At 46.0% G+C, this 17449-nt stretch overlaps 1 protein-coding gene across 2 annotated transcripts in view; it reads left to right on the top strand.

The window, feature by feature from the left end:
* The window catches only part of Rec114 (REC114 meiotic recombination protein), a 97310-nt gene that overhangs the window by 71556 nt on the left and 8305 nt on the right, over nt 1-17449 (top strand). For both annotated transcript variants that reach the window (XM_055621789.1, XM_055621788.1), the window contains exon 3: nt 10491-10574. In XM_055621789.1, the coding sequence (XP_055477764.1) occupies nt 10491-10574 (84 nt within the window). The remainder of the gene's footprint in view (nt 1-10490; nt 10575-17449) is intronic.

Below are 17449 nucleotides of genomic sequence, written 5' to 3'. Positions count from 1 at the left end.
GTACCAGCAACGTACTTCTCTTTCACACAAACAACTGTATTGGAAAGAGCCTCTCCGTCACAGTTGAAGCCGAGAGCACAGCACTTACACAGCACTCTCTAGCTTATGTGTACTCATAAATGCAGCATGGTGGCCAGAAGCAGTCCCTGCGCACCCAGCGCAAGGGCAGGGGAGGAACCAGCCTTGTCTGGACCCTGTGACTAGGGTCAGCTAGTTTCCCAAAGGAAAATGAAAGTGTTCCCAGAAAGAAGAGCGGGTGCTACCCAGACAAGGCTAGCAGGTGTTCATTTTGTTGTGAAAAGAAGCCTTTCACAAGGCTCTTTCCTTTAGGGTTGTTTGTTTGAAAGATAAGTTCTAATACATGTGAGTGCTTTCAGGGGCACTGCACACTCTCCTTTGACGCAAAGGAAGTGTGGTTCTGTTGCTGGGGTAGCTCCTAGGGGCCCTGGGTCTTGTTCTAATGACTGGGAAGGGCTGTCCTTAACCTTGCAGTGTTCTGCTATTCCTGTCTAGAGCTGATAACAACTAATCTTGAAGATAAATTTGGGCCAATGAACTTAGTATTTTAAACCCAAACTATTGTATCACATTGTTGGAAGGTAGAAAAATGGTATCATGTTGATAGCTAGAACCTTTTAGCATAGTAGAAGGCTTTTCTGAGAAACTCTGCCTCTCTGTTGAGCCTGCCCACGATGCAACAGCCAAGTGTGGGTGCCTGCACTTCCTCAGTCACATCTGTCCTCTTGTCTCTCTGCCTTCACCCACACTATAACCTGCTTTTCTACCCAGGACCTTACACTTTTAAGTGACAGTGTACAATGTGGGGAAGATGTTGGCACCCTCTCTTTACTGAGGTCTAACTTACATATACTGAAAGTCATCTGGGCGCCCTCCACCCCCACCATCAAAATAAACAACTTCTTTTTGATCCTCAGAGATAACCCTTTCCAAGTTAGGGGCCAGAAAAAAACATCAGTTAGGCCCTCTTATATTTTGTTGCCCTCTCTTTACTGTGATCATTTTTTAGTCTTTTTAATGCTTGGACACATGTAGCTCTTTAAAACATGCCTTCCTGTTTGTGGGATGAACACTGCGACTTCAGTTTGTTGTGATTCACTTTTCTTGAAGTTGAACACTTGTCATTAGCCTGTTAAGCTGTCTAATATTTTGTATGTTGGCGGTTTCTGATCAGACATGATTCTGACACTGTGAAACAATAAGATTTTTTGTGCCCATTAAAAGAGTTTTAGAGATTTTTAAGAAGTAGTTTACAATCAGCTTGACCCTTTGGAAACTTGTTTTGACTCTGCAGGGTGGAGCAGGACGGCCTTTACCCTGCAGCAGATTCCGCAGCTTCTGAGGTGTGCTGTGTCCTGAGCAGTCTGCATTCAGGGCAGGCTCTCAGCTCCAGCTGCAGAAACAGTTCTCGCCTGTGGGACTCTGGGACTGCTTGGCTATCTCCCCGGGGCTATTTCTCATTCCAGAGGTTGCTCTTGAGCAGGGTTGGTGTCATATCTGCAGTGCCCAGACTGCAGGTCAGCCAGAGGCCTCAGGACCCTTGAGGCAGGTTTGTGAAGCTCTGCCAGGGAGCAGGCTGCTCTTCTAGCAGTCCTGTGGTCCGCTCTAGCCACATCAGTCTTTTTCCCATCTCTTTCTTCTTAACTCATTAAGACTTCAGATTCAGTAGGTTCCACTTCTGTTTGTTAGTCTGAAAAATTTAAATTAAAATTTAAAGGTTTTTGAGATGGAGAGGGGTTGTGGAGAGATGAGCCAGGAGTTCAGGGAACTTATTTCTCTTGCAGAGAATCTTGGTTTGATTCCAAGCACCCACATGATGGCTCACAACCATCTGTAGCTCCAGTTCCAGGGGATCTTACATCCCTGGGCACCAGGCATGCACATGATACACATACATATATACAGGCAAAACGCTCACATACATAAAATAAAATCTATAATTTTTGTTTGTCTTGTTTTTGAGATAGGGTTTCTCTGTGTAGTCCTGGTTGTCTTAGACTCACTTTGCAGACCAGGCTGGCTTCAAACTCACAGAGATCCACCTGCCTCTGCCTCCCAAGTGCCGGGATTAAAGGTGTGCGTCATAACACCCCACTGTGCCTTTTTTTTTTTTTTTTTTTTAAAGCCTTGAGACAGAATCTTATGTAGCCCAGGCTGGCCTTGAAATTGATAAGCAGACAAGAATGACCATGAACTTGATCTTCCTTCCTCCCAAGTGATGGCATTACAGATGTACCCGTGAGCCTGGCTTCAGTCTGGAAACTGATTCTAAGCACAAAGCCTAGGTGAGCACAGGCTCGCTCTGCTTGATTCCCTGTCATCGGGTCCACAGTCCTTCTGCACTTGTTTTCTTCTCTGTATACAGAATTTCCAGCAGTTGTTCAGTTGTAAGCTGTTTATAACAGGAGCATTTGTGATCCTCTTAGTCTCTCTTAAGCAGAAATGGTAAGATGCCTTTTTAAGTTTTCCTAGTTCCTCCTTTAAAACCAAGTCAGTGGAGCTGCAGACTGAGCAATCTGTGGGGGAATGATGGCTGTGTGCCACCATGCTAGGTTGAAGTCCTTCTGCATAGATACTCAAGCTCATACATGAACATGGAACAAAAAATACCATTTTGCAACTTCTAATGAATTAATGAGAGTAGGCAGTGCTCATAGTAACTGCCAAGTTCACACACACGGGACAGAGATGTGGTGTACCTGTAGCAGAGTCGTATCAGTCGCCAAATCCAAGGAGATGATGAGCCTGAACTAGATCAAACTTCTCGATCTGTAAGGAATACAGGAGACAGGGTCCATAGGGAAAGCATCCATGGAGGTGCAATGAGGGCGAGTCAGGGGAAGTGACAGTGGGCTGTGAGTGGCTTTCTGTTTTATGTAGTGTGCATGTGTTCATGTGGGGACGCACGTGTTTGTGGTCAGAAGCCAGAGGTCAACTTGGGTTGACGTTCCTTAGGAACGTCCACTTTAGGTCTGAGGCAGGGTCTCTTTCTGGGACCTGGGTTTGCTGCCGAGGCTGGACTTGCTGGCCAGCTAGCCCAGGGGCCCACTTGTCTCCTCCTGGCCAGCTCTAGGATTATAATGTATCATTGTGTCTAGCTTTATATGTGGATTCTAAGGCTCAAATCATTTATACATTTCTGAATAGTTAAAGAGCATTGAGGAAGGAATAATATATTGTGAGGTGAGAAAAATTCTATGCAATTCTGATTTCAGTGATCATGTAAAGCCTTGTTGGACAGTAGCCACACTTGCCTGTGGCTGCTTTCCCCACTACAGGCCTGAGTTCAGCTGGGGCCTGGATACTGCACAGCTCAGACTCCTCAAATATTTACTCCTCAGCCGTTTGCAGAGAGAAATCTGTTGATCTTTGATCTAGAGACCCCTTGGCTTAATGTCTCAACAAGCATTGCAAGGGAAGATGAGAAAGGCAGGGAGAAGACTGCGAGCCTGAAGGGACCAGCAGCCCGCGTCAGTGTGTGCACCGTATTTGGATACCTGTTTGCAAAAGGAAGGGCTGCAGGGAAACTAGAAGACAGCGAAATGGGGTACTGTCAAACACATTTGATAACAGGAAGGAGCTGTTAATTTGTAAAGATTTGGTTTTGTGGTATTTTTTTTTTTTTTTACTTTTTATTGATTCTTTGTGAATTTCATATCATGCACCCTGATTCCACTCATCTCCCCATCTCTCCATATCTCCCTCTGCCCCTGCTACCTCCCCACAAAAGAAAACAAAAAATATAAGTACATTTAAAGAATTTAAAAAGAAATCTCACTGTGGAAGCTGCCGTGTGCCAGCGTTTCCCACAGACTACCCTTTTGCCCAAACAGCTTTACTTGGAAATGTTCACTGCAATGAGTCATTAGTCTGGTTCGAGGCCTCTGGCTTCTGCCACACTATCAACACTGGAAACTGTCTGGGACTCTACCCAGATATTCTGTTGTTGCCCTGTGTCATGGATATCAGGCAGCTTTGTTTCACATGCTCCAGCAGTTCAGAGATGGGGTACATGTTGGGATGGGCCCACTCACATCTCTGGATCGGAGCCTGGATAGAGCCCACCAGCTCTCCTGTACCCCCCCACCAGGGCCATCTCCCTATTTGAAAAGGCAAGGGGTGGGAACAGCTCTTCTGCCCCCACGCCACCAGGGCCAGCTCTTCTGAGAGCTGCTGCCAGCGAGGAGCAGGGCCAGCTCATCATGCAAGGGGATCATAAAGTGGTTGTTAGGGACACAGTCTGTCTGATATTTCAAAGTGCCATGCTTGGGGTACGTTACCTCAATGATTGAGTAAGTTGATTTCCACGTCTGACTTCACAAAGCTGCCACAGCCGACAACATCCTTGGAGCCAATTGCCCACCCCATGCAGCTCAGCAGCAGCAGCAGCAGCAGGTCCAGGACACTGACCTGCACACGTGGCTGGGCCTCCACGTGCCTACCCTCTGCAACCCGCCCAGCCCCCTCCCCCCAACACTGCACACAGAGGCCTGTGGTTACATTCTCAGAGGCCTTAGCTTTGAAGAAATACATTCTGAAATAGTTACAGATATCTGTCTGAGCTTCAGAATGATCTGGGGAGTGGGTGGCTGTTGAGTGGGTGTAAATGAAGTAAGATGGGCTTCGTGGGGACAGTCGCAACTAGGAGATCACTTCTATTTACATCACAAGATGCAAAAAAAAAAAAAAATCTGTGGTGGAGGCAGGAAGGTTGAAAGTTTTAGGTCAGGCTGGACTGTGTGGTGAGACCAGGTCTGAAAATATTAAAACAGAAAATAGATCTGCAAGCAAAAAGTTCCATTTGGGACTAAATAAGGAATAAGATTGTAGGCTGGGAAACTCCCAGCCCAAGGGTCCTCTGGTGTGTCTGAAGGTTTTATTGGGAAGCGTAAGCTTCAGAAGGTGCTTTGAGAGAAAGCCCGTCGCACAAAGCCCTGTGGAGAGCCTGAGAGAGCTGGCTGGCTCAGCCTGAGGTCACCACTGGAGGCCAGTCACCGTCACCGCAAGTGGCTTTGTTGGGGTGAGCATGTGGGGCAGATCCTGCAGCAGGTACTGTGACCCAGCCTCCTGACTGATCCTGCAGCGGGTACTGTGACCCAGCCTCCTGACTGATCCTGCAGCGGGTACTGTGACCCAGCCTCCTGACTGATCCAGTGATTGGCAGGAATGGCTGCTGTAACCAGTGTCGCATGGTGGTCCTTACTTGTGATTGCTGTTTACTGTGTCTGACTATTAAATCGCCTGTGGTTCATCATGAGACCACCTGGTTGTGTTTCTGCCATAGACCAGGAAGGTACAACATAGGAACGCAGGAAGTTACTGTGTGGAATCCCAGCTTGGACTGTCTCATCAGTCTGAGATAGGATGTTTATTTTTGTGGGAAGTGTGAGGTGGCCCCCTGGGGATTAGACCATTGTTTCTTCTCTGTCACAACTTTGCAGATTTTTTTTAATGAAGTAGAAATACCCACATTCAAGTCTTAGGCTAAATCTAATCCTGACCCAGCTGTAAATTATTTTTATTGCCTATCTCATTGTCCTTTTTTATTAACTTAATAAATAACCATTGGTTATAACTCCTTAAAGTGCACATTTTAGGGCCCGGATTCCTTTTGTTTCTTTTTTCTTCCCTCACATTACTGTGTCTTTCAAAGACTCTACTATATGGATATTTTTCCTGTTTTCAGTATAATTTGAACCTCATAAACCCAGAGCTTCAGAAGTGAGTGGAAACACAGCCCGGAAGCTTTAGACGGGATCTTGTTTTAAATGTATCATCACCTGGCACCTGAGTGCCCGCTCTCCTTCCTCAGGAAGCCTTTGCCACCCAGAGCTTAAGCCTGAGAGGATTATCAGCAGTTAGTCATTGAGCTATTTTTGTTGCCATTGTCTCCTACGCTGCTTCCTCAGATGCTGCTTCCTCAGATGCAGGGTCTCTGGAGCAGGTGGGAACACGCTCATTGTCTTGAATGTGAAGTGCCGTGTTCACTTCAAAGCTTTGAAGTCACACTTGGCATGGGTTTAAAGCAGATTTATCTTGCTCATTACCAGTGACCCTACCTGCCGTGACATCCTCCCGGGTAGCAGCTGGCTGACACTGGACAGCAGAGTTGGAACCAGGAGGCATCTGAGGCCAAGTGTGGAGATGCAGGCCTGTCATCTCAGCATTTGTGAGGCTAAGGCAAGAGGACACTCGGTTAGAGGCCAGCATGAGCTACCTAGCAAGACCCTGGAAAGGGGCAGGGGAAGCACATCAGAGCCTCTAGGAAACCAGGGCAGCGAGGGGAAGACCTGAGGGGAGGACTGAGGGCTCTTCACGGCCATGCTTGTTCACAGCTGGCTCAGCACCTGAGTCGTCTGTGTCCTTTGCTCCATCGTGATGTCTTCCTCTTGTCTATGGAGGCTTTTTATTGTTAAGTTTTTGAGATTGGGTCTTGCTCTGGACCTCACTGTGTAGCTCGTGCTGACCTTGAATTTGTGGCAGTCCCCCTGCCTCAGCTTCCCTGGTACTAGGGGTATAGACATGAGTGCCATGGCAAGCTTTAGGTGTAACTGTGAAGGTCAGGGACCCCATAGTGAGGAGACTCCGGAAGCGAGCTGCACGATGCTTGTAATGCAGGAAAGCCTTAGGACATACTGTCCTCACAGACGCAAACTGCAGGGTCCTTGGAATCCAGCCTAGCCAACGGCCTCCAGGATACTCTGCCCAAACCCAGCAAAATAAAGGCCCGAAATTGGCTCCTCCATTTTGTGTACAAACAGGCTGGATATGAAGTGAAAAACAAAAACAAAAACAAAAACAAAAAACAAAACAAACAAACAAACAAAAACAAACACCAGGAACCCGAATTTCAATATTATTTAATTTTAATATATATTTTTAAAAGTGGAAGTGATATAAAACATTTTATATTAAACTCTACTTTTTCTTAGCACTTACATTTCACATTAACTAGCAAACCCCAGCATCCTCTGGGGCTGTGAGGTGGCTCAGCAGTGAAAGTCCTTGCTGCACTAGGCTGACCGCCTGACTGAACCCCAGGAACCCTGAAAACGGAGGAAGCAGAGAAAATACTGCAGGTTGTCTTTGGACCTGTACATGTGCACCAGGGTTTGCGAGTACCTGCACATGCACGCGCGTGCAAGCACACACGCACACACCAATGATAAAGAGAAAATATGTACCACCCACAGTAAGTGTAAAACATGCTAGATTTCATAGACCAATTTTACTTATTTTAAAAATACTATCTCACTGCTTACTTTGTCATATATTAGGTTAAAAAGCAACTTATATATAATATAAAAATTATGTATGAGCATGTAAATTATATATAAATGTAAATTTTATGTTATAACTTTATAATTATATAAAATATATAAACTAAATTGAGTTAAATTAACAAAGTGTTGAAATATTAAATGTTAAAATGACATTTACTATTTTCCAATAATGATATTTTAAATAATAACTAGACAATTTAAAGTTACGTATGTGGTGCAGTTGTGTGTCTCCTGGACAGCACTGATGGTGTTATACCCAGTTCGCGAGCCCCCAAAAGGTCTACAGGAATCAACTCTGTTGCAAAACACATGAGGGTCTTTTTATTGTAAATTACAAGCTGCAGCTTGGGCCAACACAGCCCCACTGCCGAAGCGGTGGGAGCTGAGCGCGCCGTCCCCAGGTTAGTTGGGTCATATATAGATTCTGGTCCCTCCCAGCATGCCCACAGCAGGGGCGATTCCTGCCTGGCAAGCATCTATTGGTCAGGATGCTACATTTTGAATCGATTGGCTATAGGAAGGTTCCCAGGCCAATGACCTGGTGTCCCTCCCTAGGGGGATGGTCCAGTTTCCTAGCAACTGTATCTCTAGTGGGTGGGGAAAGAATGCAGTGAGGTAGCTCTCCCCTCAGGGCATTACTAACTTTTTACCGCACCTACTCTAGGTCTTAACGATAGCTGCTACTTTATCCTTTGGTCTCTCAATGGGTTTTCATTGGTTTATAGCTCTAGGGTGTTGCCTTGCACAGCAGCCACAGTTTAATCAGTCCATCTCTGATGTGCACTCGAGTTGTTTCTCACCTTCTAAAATGCAGGAAGGAGCCTGGAGAGATGGCTCAGCAGGGAAGAGCACTAACAGCTCTGGCAGAAGCCCCAGGTTGGTTTTCCAGCATTCAGCATGGCTCACAACTGACTGTAACTCCTGTTCCAGGGGATCTGATGATCTCTTCTGGACTCTGCAGGCCCTGCAGGCGTGTAATATACATACATAGATACATACAAACATACATACATACGGGCACAGGAAATAAAGTAATTTTTAAAACACAGCAGGGCTGCTCAGTGGGTAACGGTGCCTGTGACCACGCCCAACACGTGAGCTCTCTCCCTGGACCCGCATGGCGAAGACTGCGGATCCCTGCAGGCTATCTTCTGGTCTCTGCAGCTGCATGATGGCACCCTCCACCTTCTCCCTCCTGCCAAATAAACACACGCAATGATGTAATGCATCAATGCCTGCCTTGGCCATGCATCTCGTCGGGATGAGTGCAGTTGCTCTGTAAATGCATCCGTGCTTGGACTGTTAGGTCAGAGGATAAATACATGTGCGTTACCAGCATTTGTCCCCTGTAAGCCCTGCACTGCCGTGTGCTCTGTGCCCTCCCCCAGCCTGCCACCAGAAACAGCTGCTTATTTCAGGGTGTCAGAATTACACATTTCCTCTCACTAATCTGAGATATTTGTTTTGTTTTTATTTTGAGATCAAGTCGCATTAAGAAAATTGGGCAGGCCTCAGACTTGTGGCAATCCTCCTGACTCCGTGCTCCTAAGAATTTCAGGTACATGCACCGTGCCCACTGTGAGGGGCATGAGTTCACAGGAAGAAGCCACAGAGGCTTTGCCTGACTTCTTCTGTTGTTTGTTTTTCAAGACAAGGTTTCTCTGTATAACCTTGGCTTCCTGGACTCACTTTGTAGACCAGGTTAGCCTCACACTCAGAGATCCACCTGCCTCTGCCTCCCTGAGTGCTGGGATTAAAGGCATGTGCCACCACTGAAAGGCCCAGCAAGGGGTCTAATTACCTGGAGGTTTGAGAAGGAGACTCTGAGGCCGGGGAATCGTTGTAATTAACAAGAGGTTTTATTTACACCAGTGCGCTGGGGCTAACTCCACATCCAGGTTAGAGTCAGCATTGACTCTCAGTAGCCTCCAGTTTTTAAAGGGGTAGACGAGGGGGTTACAGGTCTGACATCATGGGAGCAGATATAGGGTCTATTGTGGGCACCAGGTCCAGTCAGCTAGATATCTGGAGTATATCTGTTCTTTTCTGATATGTGCAGATTCAGCTATTGTTAAAGGTGGGAAAAGGATTAGTACATTTTGTGGTGAGACTAGACCATTGTTAAAGGTGGGAAAAGCAATCTGCTCATCCTTTGGTCTCTCTGAGAAACAGGGCTACTACGTGCCTTTAGTCAAACGGTCAGGGGCTGTTTGGGAGGGGAATTAGGACCATCTGGATCCACAGTACTTTCTTCTGTAATCGGGTGAAGGTCCTCTCCTTATCTCTGTCCGTGCAGATGGCTGGGGTCAGGAGAGGCTGTTACATTCTCCTGTCCTCTGGAAGAGTACTGAGACAATTCAAAATATAGCTGATAAGGCCAGTCTGAGTCTTTCACCGCCTTGTTCTGTTTTTAAAAAGAAACTACTGGTGAATTGTCATGGAAGTGGACAAGTATCCTAGGGATTTAGGAAGAGCATACTAGGGAGGCTGGGGTGGCCCAGGGCATTTTCCTTTGTCTTCTGAGTTCTTGATCTTCTGGGTGAGGAGGCTTTCCAAAGGAAGTTTTTGCTCATGGTGGGTGAGAGGCTGCACACTTTCCAACTTAGGCTGTATCCCCAGCAGTGTGCCGGCAGCCGAAGAGCTCCAGGCACAGGCTCCTCAGTGCGGTCATGCAACAGTGTGAGGCCCTCTTAGCTCTCTTTTGAGACTTGTGTGCCCTCTACTGCTCTGTCTGCTGTTTTTTGTTTTTTGTTTTTTTTTTTTCTTTTTCTTTGTCAGATGCAAATAAAGAACAGAATACTCACAAAGTCAAATGGCCCCACGTTTTCCATTATTGAGAAAGTAAGGCTGTTATGATGAGGGATCTCACCAGGCTGGTAGCCGTGGGTCTGATAAACTCCTAAGTGAGAATAATGAAGTCTGTTTCTCAGGAATAGAAAGTTATTTGGGCAAATCTGGAAGCCTAGAAAAGCGCGGTACAAGTATGAATGTGATGTTTACTATTTTGGTATTTTTCTTCATTTTAATACTGAGAGGTTGAGAACTGCTTTTTTAAAGGAGTGCCAGGACTCGCCACCAGCGAGGTGGTCACCTTAGCATCTGGTGGCGGCTCTCCCATGGGTGTGAACTACGAACAGGCAGTTGTCCTTTTCTGCTCCTGTTGCTAACTCCACCTAATTGCCGTTTCAGGAAGGGTTTTCGCTCATTGGCAGCAAGAGCTGGTTGAAGATTGTGAGGCGCATGGACTGTCTTCTGTTTGGAACGACGATAAGGGTAAGGTGATACTGAGTGACATGGCCGGCCACGTTAACAGTAATGCCCTCTCTTCCCATCGCTGCATAGGACCATGCAACTTCCCTGGGCTAAGCCCTGGGAGCAGCTAGGCCAGCGCTATGTGTCTGCTTACTTAGATGTTTAAAAGGGTATTTTTGAAGGTTCCATTGAATATATATATATTTTTTTTTCTCATTGTAATATTTAAAAATAGAAGCTAGGTGTGGTGGTATACACTCAGGAGGCAGAAGCAGAGGTAGGCATATCTCTGTGACTTCAAGGCTAGCCTGGTCTACATAGTGAGTTCAGCCAGGGCTATGTAGGAAGACCTTGTCTCAAAATGAAGAAAAAAACAAAACAAAACAAAAAAAAAACACCCCTGGCCAGTAAGATGGTTTAGTGGGTAAAGGTGCTCGCTGCCAACCCCGATAACCTGTGTTCAGTCTCTGAGGCCCATAAAATATGAGAACCCACTCCCATAAGATGTCTTCCAACCCTCAAAGGATGGCGCTGTGGACAGCTCACAGACATCTGTCTGTTGGGACCCACACATACACAGACCTACACATACAGACGTGAATATTTAATGCAAGCAAATGTGGGTTTTTTGTTGTTTGTTTGAGACAGGGTTTCTCTGTGGAGCCTTGGCTGGCCTTTGTAGACCAGGACCTACCTGCCTCTGCCTCCTGGATTAAAGGCGTGCACCATCACACCCAACTGCAAGTAAATCTAAAAAAATAAAAAATAAATGCCTTTCATTTGTTTGCTAGCTGTGTAGAACATAAAGGATGATCCTTATCAGAGAAACATGCAAACTCATCACCTAGACAATGCCCCTTCAAAAATAACCATGAGGCTGGCAGCAGTGGCACACCTTTCATCCCAGAGGTGGGCAGATCGAGAGTTCACGACCAGCCTGGTCCACAGAGTGAGTTCCAGGACAGCCAGGGAAACAGATCCTGTCTCGAAAAACCAAAATCAAAATAAATAAATAAAAACAAAAAGCCATGAACACCAATCTCTTACCATTCACTGAGCAATAATGATAATAATAATAGTAATGAAATTTTGGGGGAAAAATACTAATTTTTAAGTAACTCACAGACTTTAGGAATTGCAGGAGAGTGAGTGGATTGTAGCCTGGAGCATAAACCCCGAAGAGCCTCCCAGCGTTCAGGGCTCTGTGAATCCACAGGGATCTTCAGTGACCTCTAGCTTGAACTTGTCAGTTCTCTCTGCCGTGGATGTAGGTGACCACTTGCAGTAGTGTGGCCCTTCTCACAGCCACGGCCCCGCAGCCACGGCCTCGCCAGGTACAGTTGTTGATCTCAGATGCTCATTGTATCTCCAGATCCCTCCAGTCCTAACTTCACCCGTACTGTATGTTAACAGTACAGAAGGCCTCCACTAGCAGTTCCCAGGTAGTGTTTAATAATGTAACAACCCACCCTAAGAATTGGTGTCCTGGACCACAAGTGCACACGATGCCGAGATCAACAGAGCCAACCCAGCTCCAACAGGTGACCTGCATCTTTGGCTCAGGAATGTTGGAGAAGGGGGCCAGAAAGACTGTAAGAGCCACCACACCAGGAAGCCTGCTGTGAAAGCCTGGCCTAGAAAGTGGCCTCGCAAACAAGATCGGAACAACGGCACCATTAGTGAGCTAATGTCAGCAGACATCTGTCTCTCCTCTAAGTCACCCGTGTACTTCACTTACATTAACTCAGCTTCAAAGCTCTTAGACACTGCATGTGTGTAAAAAACTTGAAATTACATAAAATTAATATATGTTTAGTCATAATTAGACTTTTCAGAGATTTATTTTTAATATTTAAATGTGTATGTGCATGCCCCTGAAGTAAGAGGCTTCTATCCCCTGGGCACCCCTGGGGTTACAGGTGCTTGCGAGCCACCCAGCATGGGCGCTGGGAACTGAACTTAGGCCCTCCGAAAGTTTAGTAAGTGCTCTTAACTGCTGAACCATCTCTCCAGCCCTTACACTTTTTTTAAAATTAAAACTAGAAGTATTTTGCTTGCTGTTATATAAATAATATTCTTTACCACAACTTATTTCCAAGCTGGTTAATATTGATTTTTTTTTTTCTGAGCCAATTTAAATTTAACCTCCTTACTGAACTTTTATTAACAATAACATGTTAATATTTACGTTTCTAGGAAAGCGATTTTATCAGCAAACTGATTATTTATTTCCAGTAGTTCACATTTTATAGTACTTTCCCCACCTCTGACGGTTGATCTTCATTGTAAAGTGAAATAAAAACATTTGAATTGTTTTTAGAATCTCCTAGGAAAGACATCTCTAGGCATGTCTACCCTGCTGTCTGCAGAGAGGTTTCAGTGTGGAGACGAGAGGTGTACTGGCTGTGGGCTGGGTACGAGACTGAATGAGGGGGGGCAGGAAAGGCAGTGAACCCTGCCTTTCGTCTCTTTCTGCAGATGGCAAGTGACCAGCCACCAGCCTTCCCACGCCTTCCGCTGCACATTAAGTGGCACCCATAAAACACCCAAGCCAGTGTAAACCCTCCTCTTCTCCAGTGGCTTTCAGTCAAGCACTGTTACGGCAGCCTGAAGCTGACTTGCCTCTGTGCTGGTCCGTGGCACACGGCGGCTGTGCCAGTACCCTGAGCTCGCCCTGGCTGCACGAGCTCTGGCTGCTCAGGCCTTGACCGCATCCAGGAGGTACTGCTTCCACTGTCGCGTGTTTACCAAGACTCTTGCCAGGCTTGCGTAACGCACTCCGTCAAGCGCTTTTGAAGGAAGCTGCTGTTTGGGTGGCAGGAGGCATGGGGTGCCAGGCCAGAGAACAGTTGTGGGTTCCCCTGCCACTATGTGGGTTCCGGAGCAGCACTTGGGCCATCAGAGTTAGAGCAAGTGCCTTTATCCTGAGCTGTTCCACAGGCTCTGTCAAATACTGTTGACACTTAGCAAAATCATGGGTTTTTCCCTCTCTGCTGCCTTGATGGCACATAACGGAACTGTTGGCCTTTGCTTTCTGTCTTAGCTGGCTTCTTGCTCTGGGTCACGTTGAATTCATAAGTACCATACAACATACACTGTTGTTCCTATTGGCAAACAGAAATACAGTTTGCATTCCTGTAGCAGAACTTTAATGTAATTTAGATTCTATAGATAGCAAACACTGTATTTTTCTCTCTTCTAGTAGGATATGCAGACAAAAATAGGCTTGTAAGGTGGGTCTCCTTCCTTTAAATAGAACTAATCACTAATGAGATTACTGGCCAGTTGGCCAGCAGCAGACATGTAATTCCTATCTGAAAGGCACTTTGGATAAAAGGAGTAAGTCTAAATCACTACCTTCTTTGTTTCTTCTCATCCTAGCAATTCACCAAAGAAATTTTGTTGATTTTGTCCATCTTGGGCTTTGAGAATTACCTCTTGGCTTTAAAGCAAATACACTGGAATTTCTTCTCTGAGTATTTTAGTCAATTTTCCAATGCTATAATGCACTAACAGGCTAGGTTGCTTTATAAAGAAAAGTGGTTTACATAGCCCGCAGTCTTGGAGGTTCAAGGGACTGGCACTTGTTGAGGGCCTTCTTGCTGACAAAGTCTCAAAGTGGTACAAGGCATCTCATGGCAAGAACCAGGGAGCAAGCAAGTGTCCCCAAGATTCACTGGGGCACTGCTGATTGACCTTCTGTATTCCGAAGGGCCTGGCCTCTCAACATTCTTGGATTAGTATCTGTCCTCTTGGGCCCCTCAGCACCACGGAGGCTTTTTTCTGCTCTTCCTGCACCTTCCAACAGTACAGCAAGCAGGTGGGGTCTTGACAGTGGTGCTGTATTCCTTAGGGCCTTAGTAATCTGAAGCTAACATGAAGACACAATGGGTGCCTGAGTTCTCTGAGGCCTCCCTGGCTCTGTGTGGCACTGGGTTGTTAGGCCCAGCATGAGCCTAATTTTAAGAAGGTATGAAGAGAACCCAGGAAACTAATCATCCATCGATGCAAAATCGCAAGAGGTTCATTTTGACCATTGCGCAATGGGGTCACCCTTGCTGGTCAGCAAGGAGTGGCACTGGGAGACGAAGGCTTTGGGTTTTTAAAAGGTAAAGCTCAGGAAATTCTAGGGGTTGCCTTCTTGGCAATTCATGATAGGATGAGGTGTTTAACTTTTAAAATAATTGGTTGGTTCTGGGCACCCTTAGGCCCGGTCAGCCCTGTCGTAAATATCTGATCTTCAAGTCAGTTTGGAATTTCCTGCCATATGAGATATAGCCACAGTTAAAGGTGGGAAAGTGATTAACTCATCCCGTGTCTGTTCTGAGGAGTGGGGGCTATAGGCTTTAGGTCAAAGGTCAGGAGTTATTCAGGAGAATAACTCCTGAATAACTGGGCCATTTGGCCCAGTTTCCAAACAACGCTCCTCTCACAGGCGCCAGCCGGTGATTTTCTCTCCATTTAGTAGAGATCTCTGCTTGTTCTCTTCCTTATCTCTGCCCTCACAGATGGCTAATGTCAGGAACTTCTACATTCCTCTGTTCTCTGAAGAAGCAGTAAGAGGCTTTAATTAACATGGGCCTAAAACTTGAAAATATAAGTTACAAGGCAATTAAAAGCAACATAGGTTACAAAGTTAGTCTGATTCTTTCAGAGTGTCACACCTTCCAGGACAGGATGACAACATCTGCTTGTTAGAGGGGTTTCCACACCTCAGTGGAGAGAAGTCTCTGCAGGCTGTGTGTGGAGATAGCACTAGCTTGCCTCCCTCTGTCCTTAGGTCTGTGGAAGGCGGAGTTTCCTGTAAATTACTAACTTGAAATTTTTCAAGGATCCACTTAATGGCAGAACCACTTCTTCATGAAACTAATTCTTAGGTGACTGAAAGCTGTGGTGACTGACAGCTTAGGTGAACTGCCTGGACAGTTTGTGTACTTGAAAATATTTTCCTCGGAGCTGGAGAGATGGCTAGGCAGATAAGCACACTTTGCTGCTCCCTGCGAGGGCCAGAGTTCTGTTTTCAGCACCCACCCCAGGCCGCTCACTCCCAGTGCCTGTAAGTGCAGCTCCGGGAAATCTGACTTCCTCTTCTGAACTTTGACCCTTTTCCTCAGGAAGGCGGCAGGTTGCTTTTAATGACTTGATAATTTGGGAATTGTTCATCCAAAAGACTCAAGTGCTAAAGGCAGTTTATAAGTACACACGAGAAAAAATACAAATTAACTGTGAAGCTGAAGAAAAATCTTCAAGCTCAATTATAACCAGAGAAATGCAAGTTTGAAAATCTGCTTTCCTAGTATGTGACAAAAATGCATAAACATCTCTGCTAGAATGCACAGGGAGTGGGCACGTAGGCAAGCCTGCATTTAGGCATTTTAATACAAAGATGTTTTCTCTGTGGTTTATAATAGGGGAAAGGCTGGGGCCACCTGAATGTTTGTCAGTAAGAGACCAGTTAAATAAAGGGATATGCCTCAGCTTTCAGAAGTAATGAGCTATACTTCTATTTTTATACCCCCACGGAATAGAAAATTAGGCTACAGCACTGTAGATTAAAAATACGCACAAAATACAACCTACATATTATGTATTCCATGGGAGAGCTCTAAGAAGACTTCTGACAGATCCAGATATACAAGACTGCAAGGGGGTGATAACAACCAACAGACACCCAAAGCCTAGTGAGGGGAAGCGTGAAGGGGAGGGGCATGCTGCACGCTCCCCGGAGCCAAGCCTTGGCTCTGTTTTTTGGGGGGGGGGGCAACTTGCTTATAGGAATTTTTAGAATTTTGCTGAGGTCAGGAAACATGTATGGTTTACATATTTAGTAAAAAGGGTGGTGTACACGCTAACCTGCTTTCTTTATGGGAATAAAAACTGGAACAAATGCATTCAGTGTTGCTTGGGAAGCTTTATGTGGATTGACTCATCTAGACAGACTATTAGATTGCAAATAGGAAACTTACTAAACTAAGGGTTTCATGTTATCACAACCCAGGTCTGTTTTTAAGCTTAGAATCAAGTAACTCTGATGAGTTGCCACATGTGGTTTGGTTTGTTCTTTTTAGTTGCACCTGTCCCATGTTTAACAATTTTCCCAAGGATGTACCTCCTACAGGAAACGACAGGCAGCTCCCCTCTGTGGCTTGGTTAGCAGCCAGGTACCCTGAGGATAAAGGGTGCTAGAGATTACTGATGTGCACACGTTTTGAGCACCTGCCCTCCGCCAGGCTAAGTTCCTGCCTCCTTAATACGGCAGCTGCTGCCTTTCCTTTCCTTCCTGTCTATAGGGTGCTCGCTGAGATCCGACCTCCATCACTCTCCAGCATAATTTTTTGAGACAGGCTCTCTGACTGAACTCAGAATTTGCTCTCTCAGCTGGGCTGTCTAGCCCCTCAGGCCTGGGGTCCTCCAGTCTGTGCTCCGCAGGGCAGGCTTACAGTCAGCGCTGTAGTGCCTGGCTTTTCCCGAGTACCGGGGAGCCAGTGCAGGTGCTCACTGTGCACAAGCTCGTTACCCACAGAGCCATCACCCTGCTTGCTCCTCCCTTTATTCCATTCAGAAACATTTTGTTGAACCAGGACTGTCGTATATTGGTTTCAGATTTTTCTATTTAAGGAATTAGATGCTGTGAAACTTACTATTTTGTAGACTAATCTAAAAATTTATTAAAAACTTCAGCTCTAAAGTCTATAGAAAGCAAGAGGAAACACTGACCTTCCACTCAAGCCAGTGGAGTGACCCTCCAGGTTGCTAATGTCTAGTGCCAGCATTAGGGGGAGCTGCCTGAGGGAGGCGAGTCCTGTGTGAGCACAGGCCTCTAGAGAGGCACAGAAACAAGTTCCTGGCTTCTCTGCACCTGCCCCAACAGCAAGTGTGTCCACTGGATGACTCCA

This window comes from Psammomys obesus, unplaced genomic scaffold, assembly GCF_907164565.1.
Source record: "Psammomys obesus unplaced genomic scaffold, mPsaObe1.curated_primary_1811, whole genome shotgun sequence".
NCBI lineage: Eukaryota > Metazoa > Chordata > Mammalia > Rodentia > Muridae > Psammomys > Psammomys obesus.
Note: the sequence above shows the minus strand (reverse complement) of the source record. Positions and strands in the feature narration are given on the sequence as shown.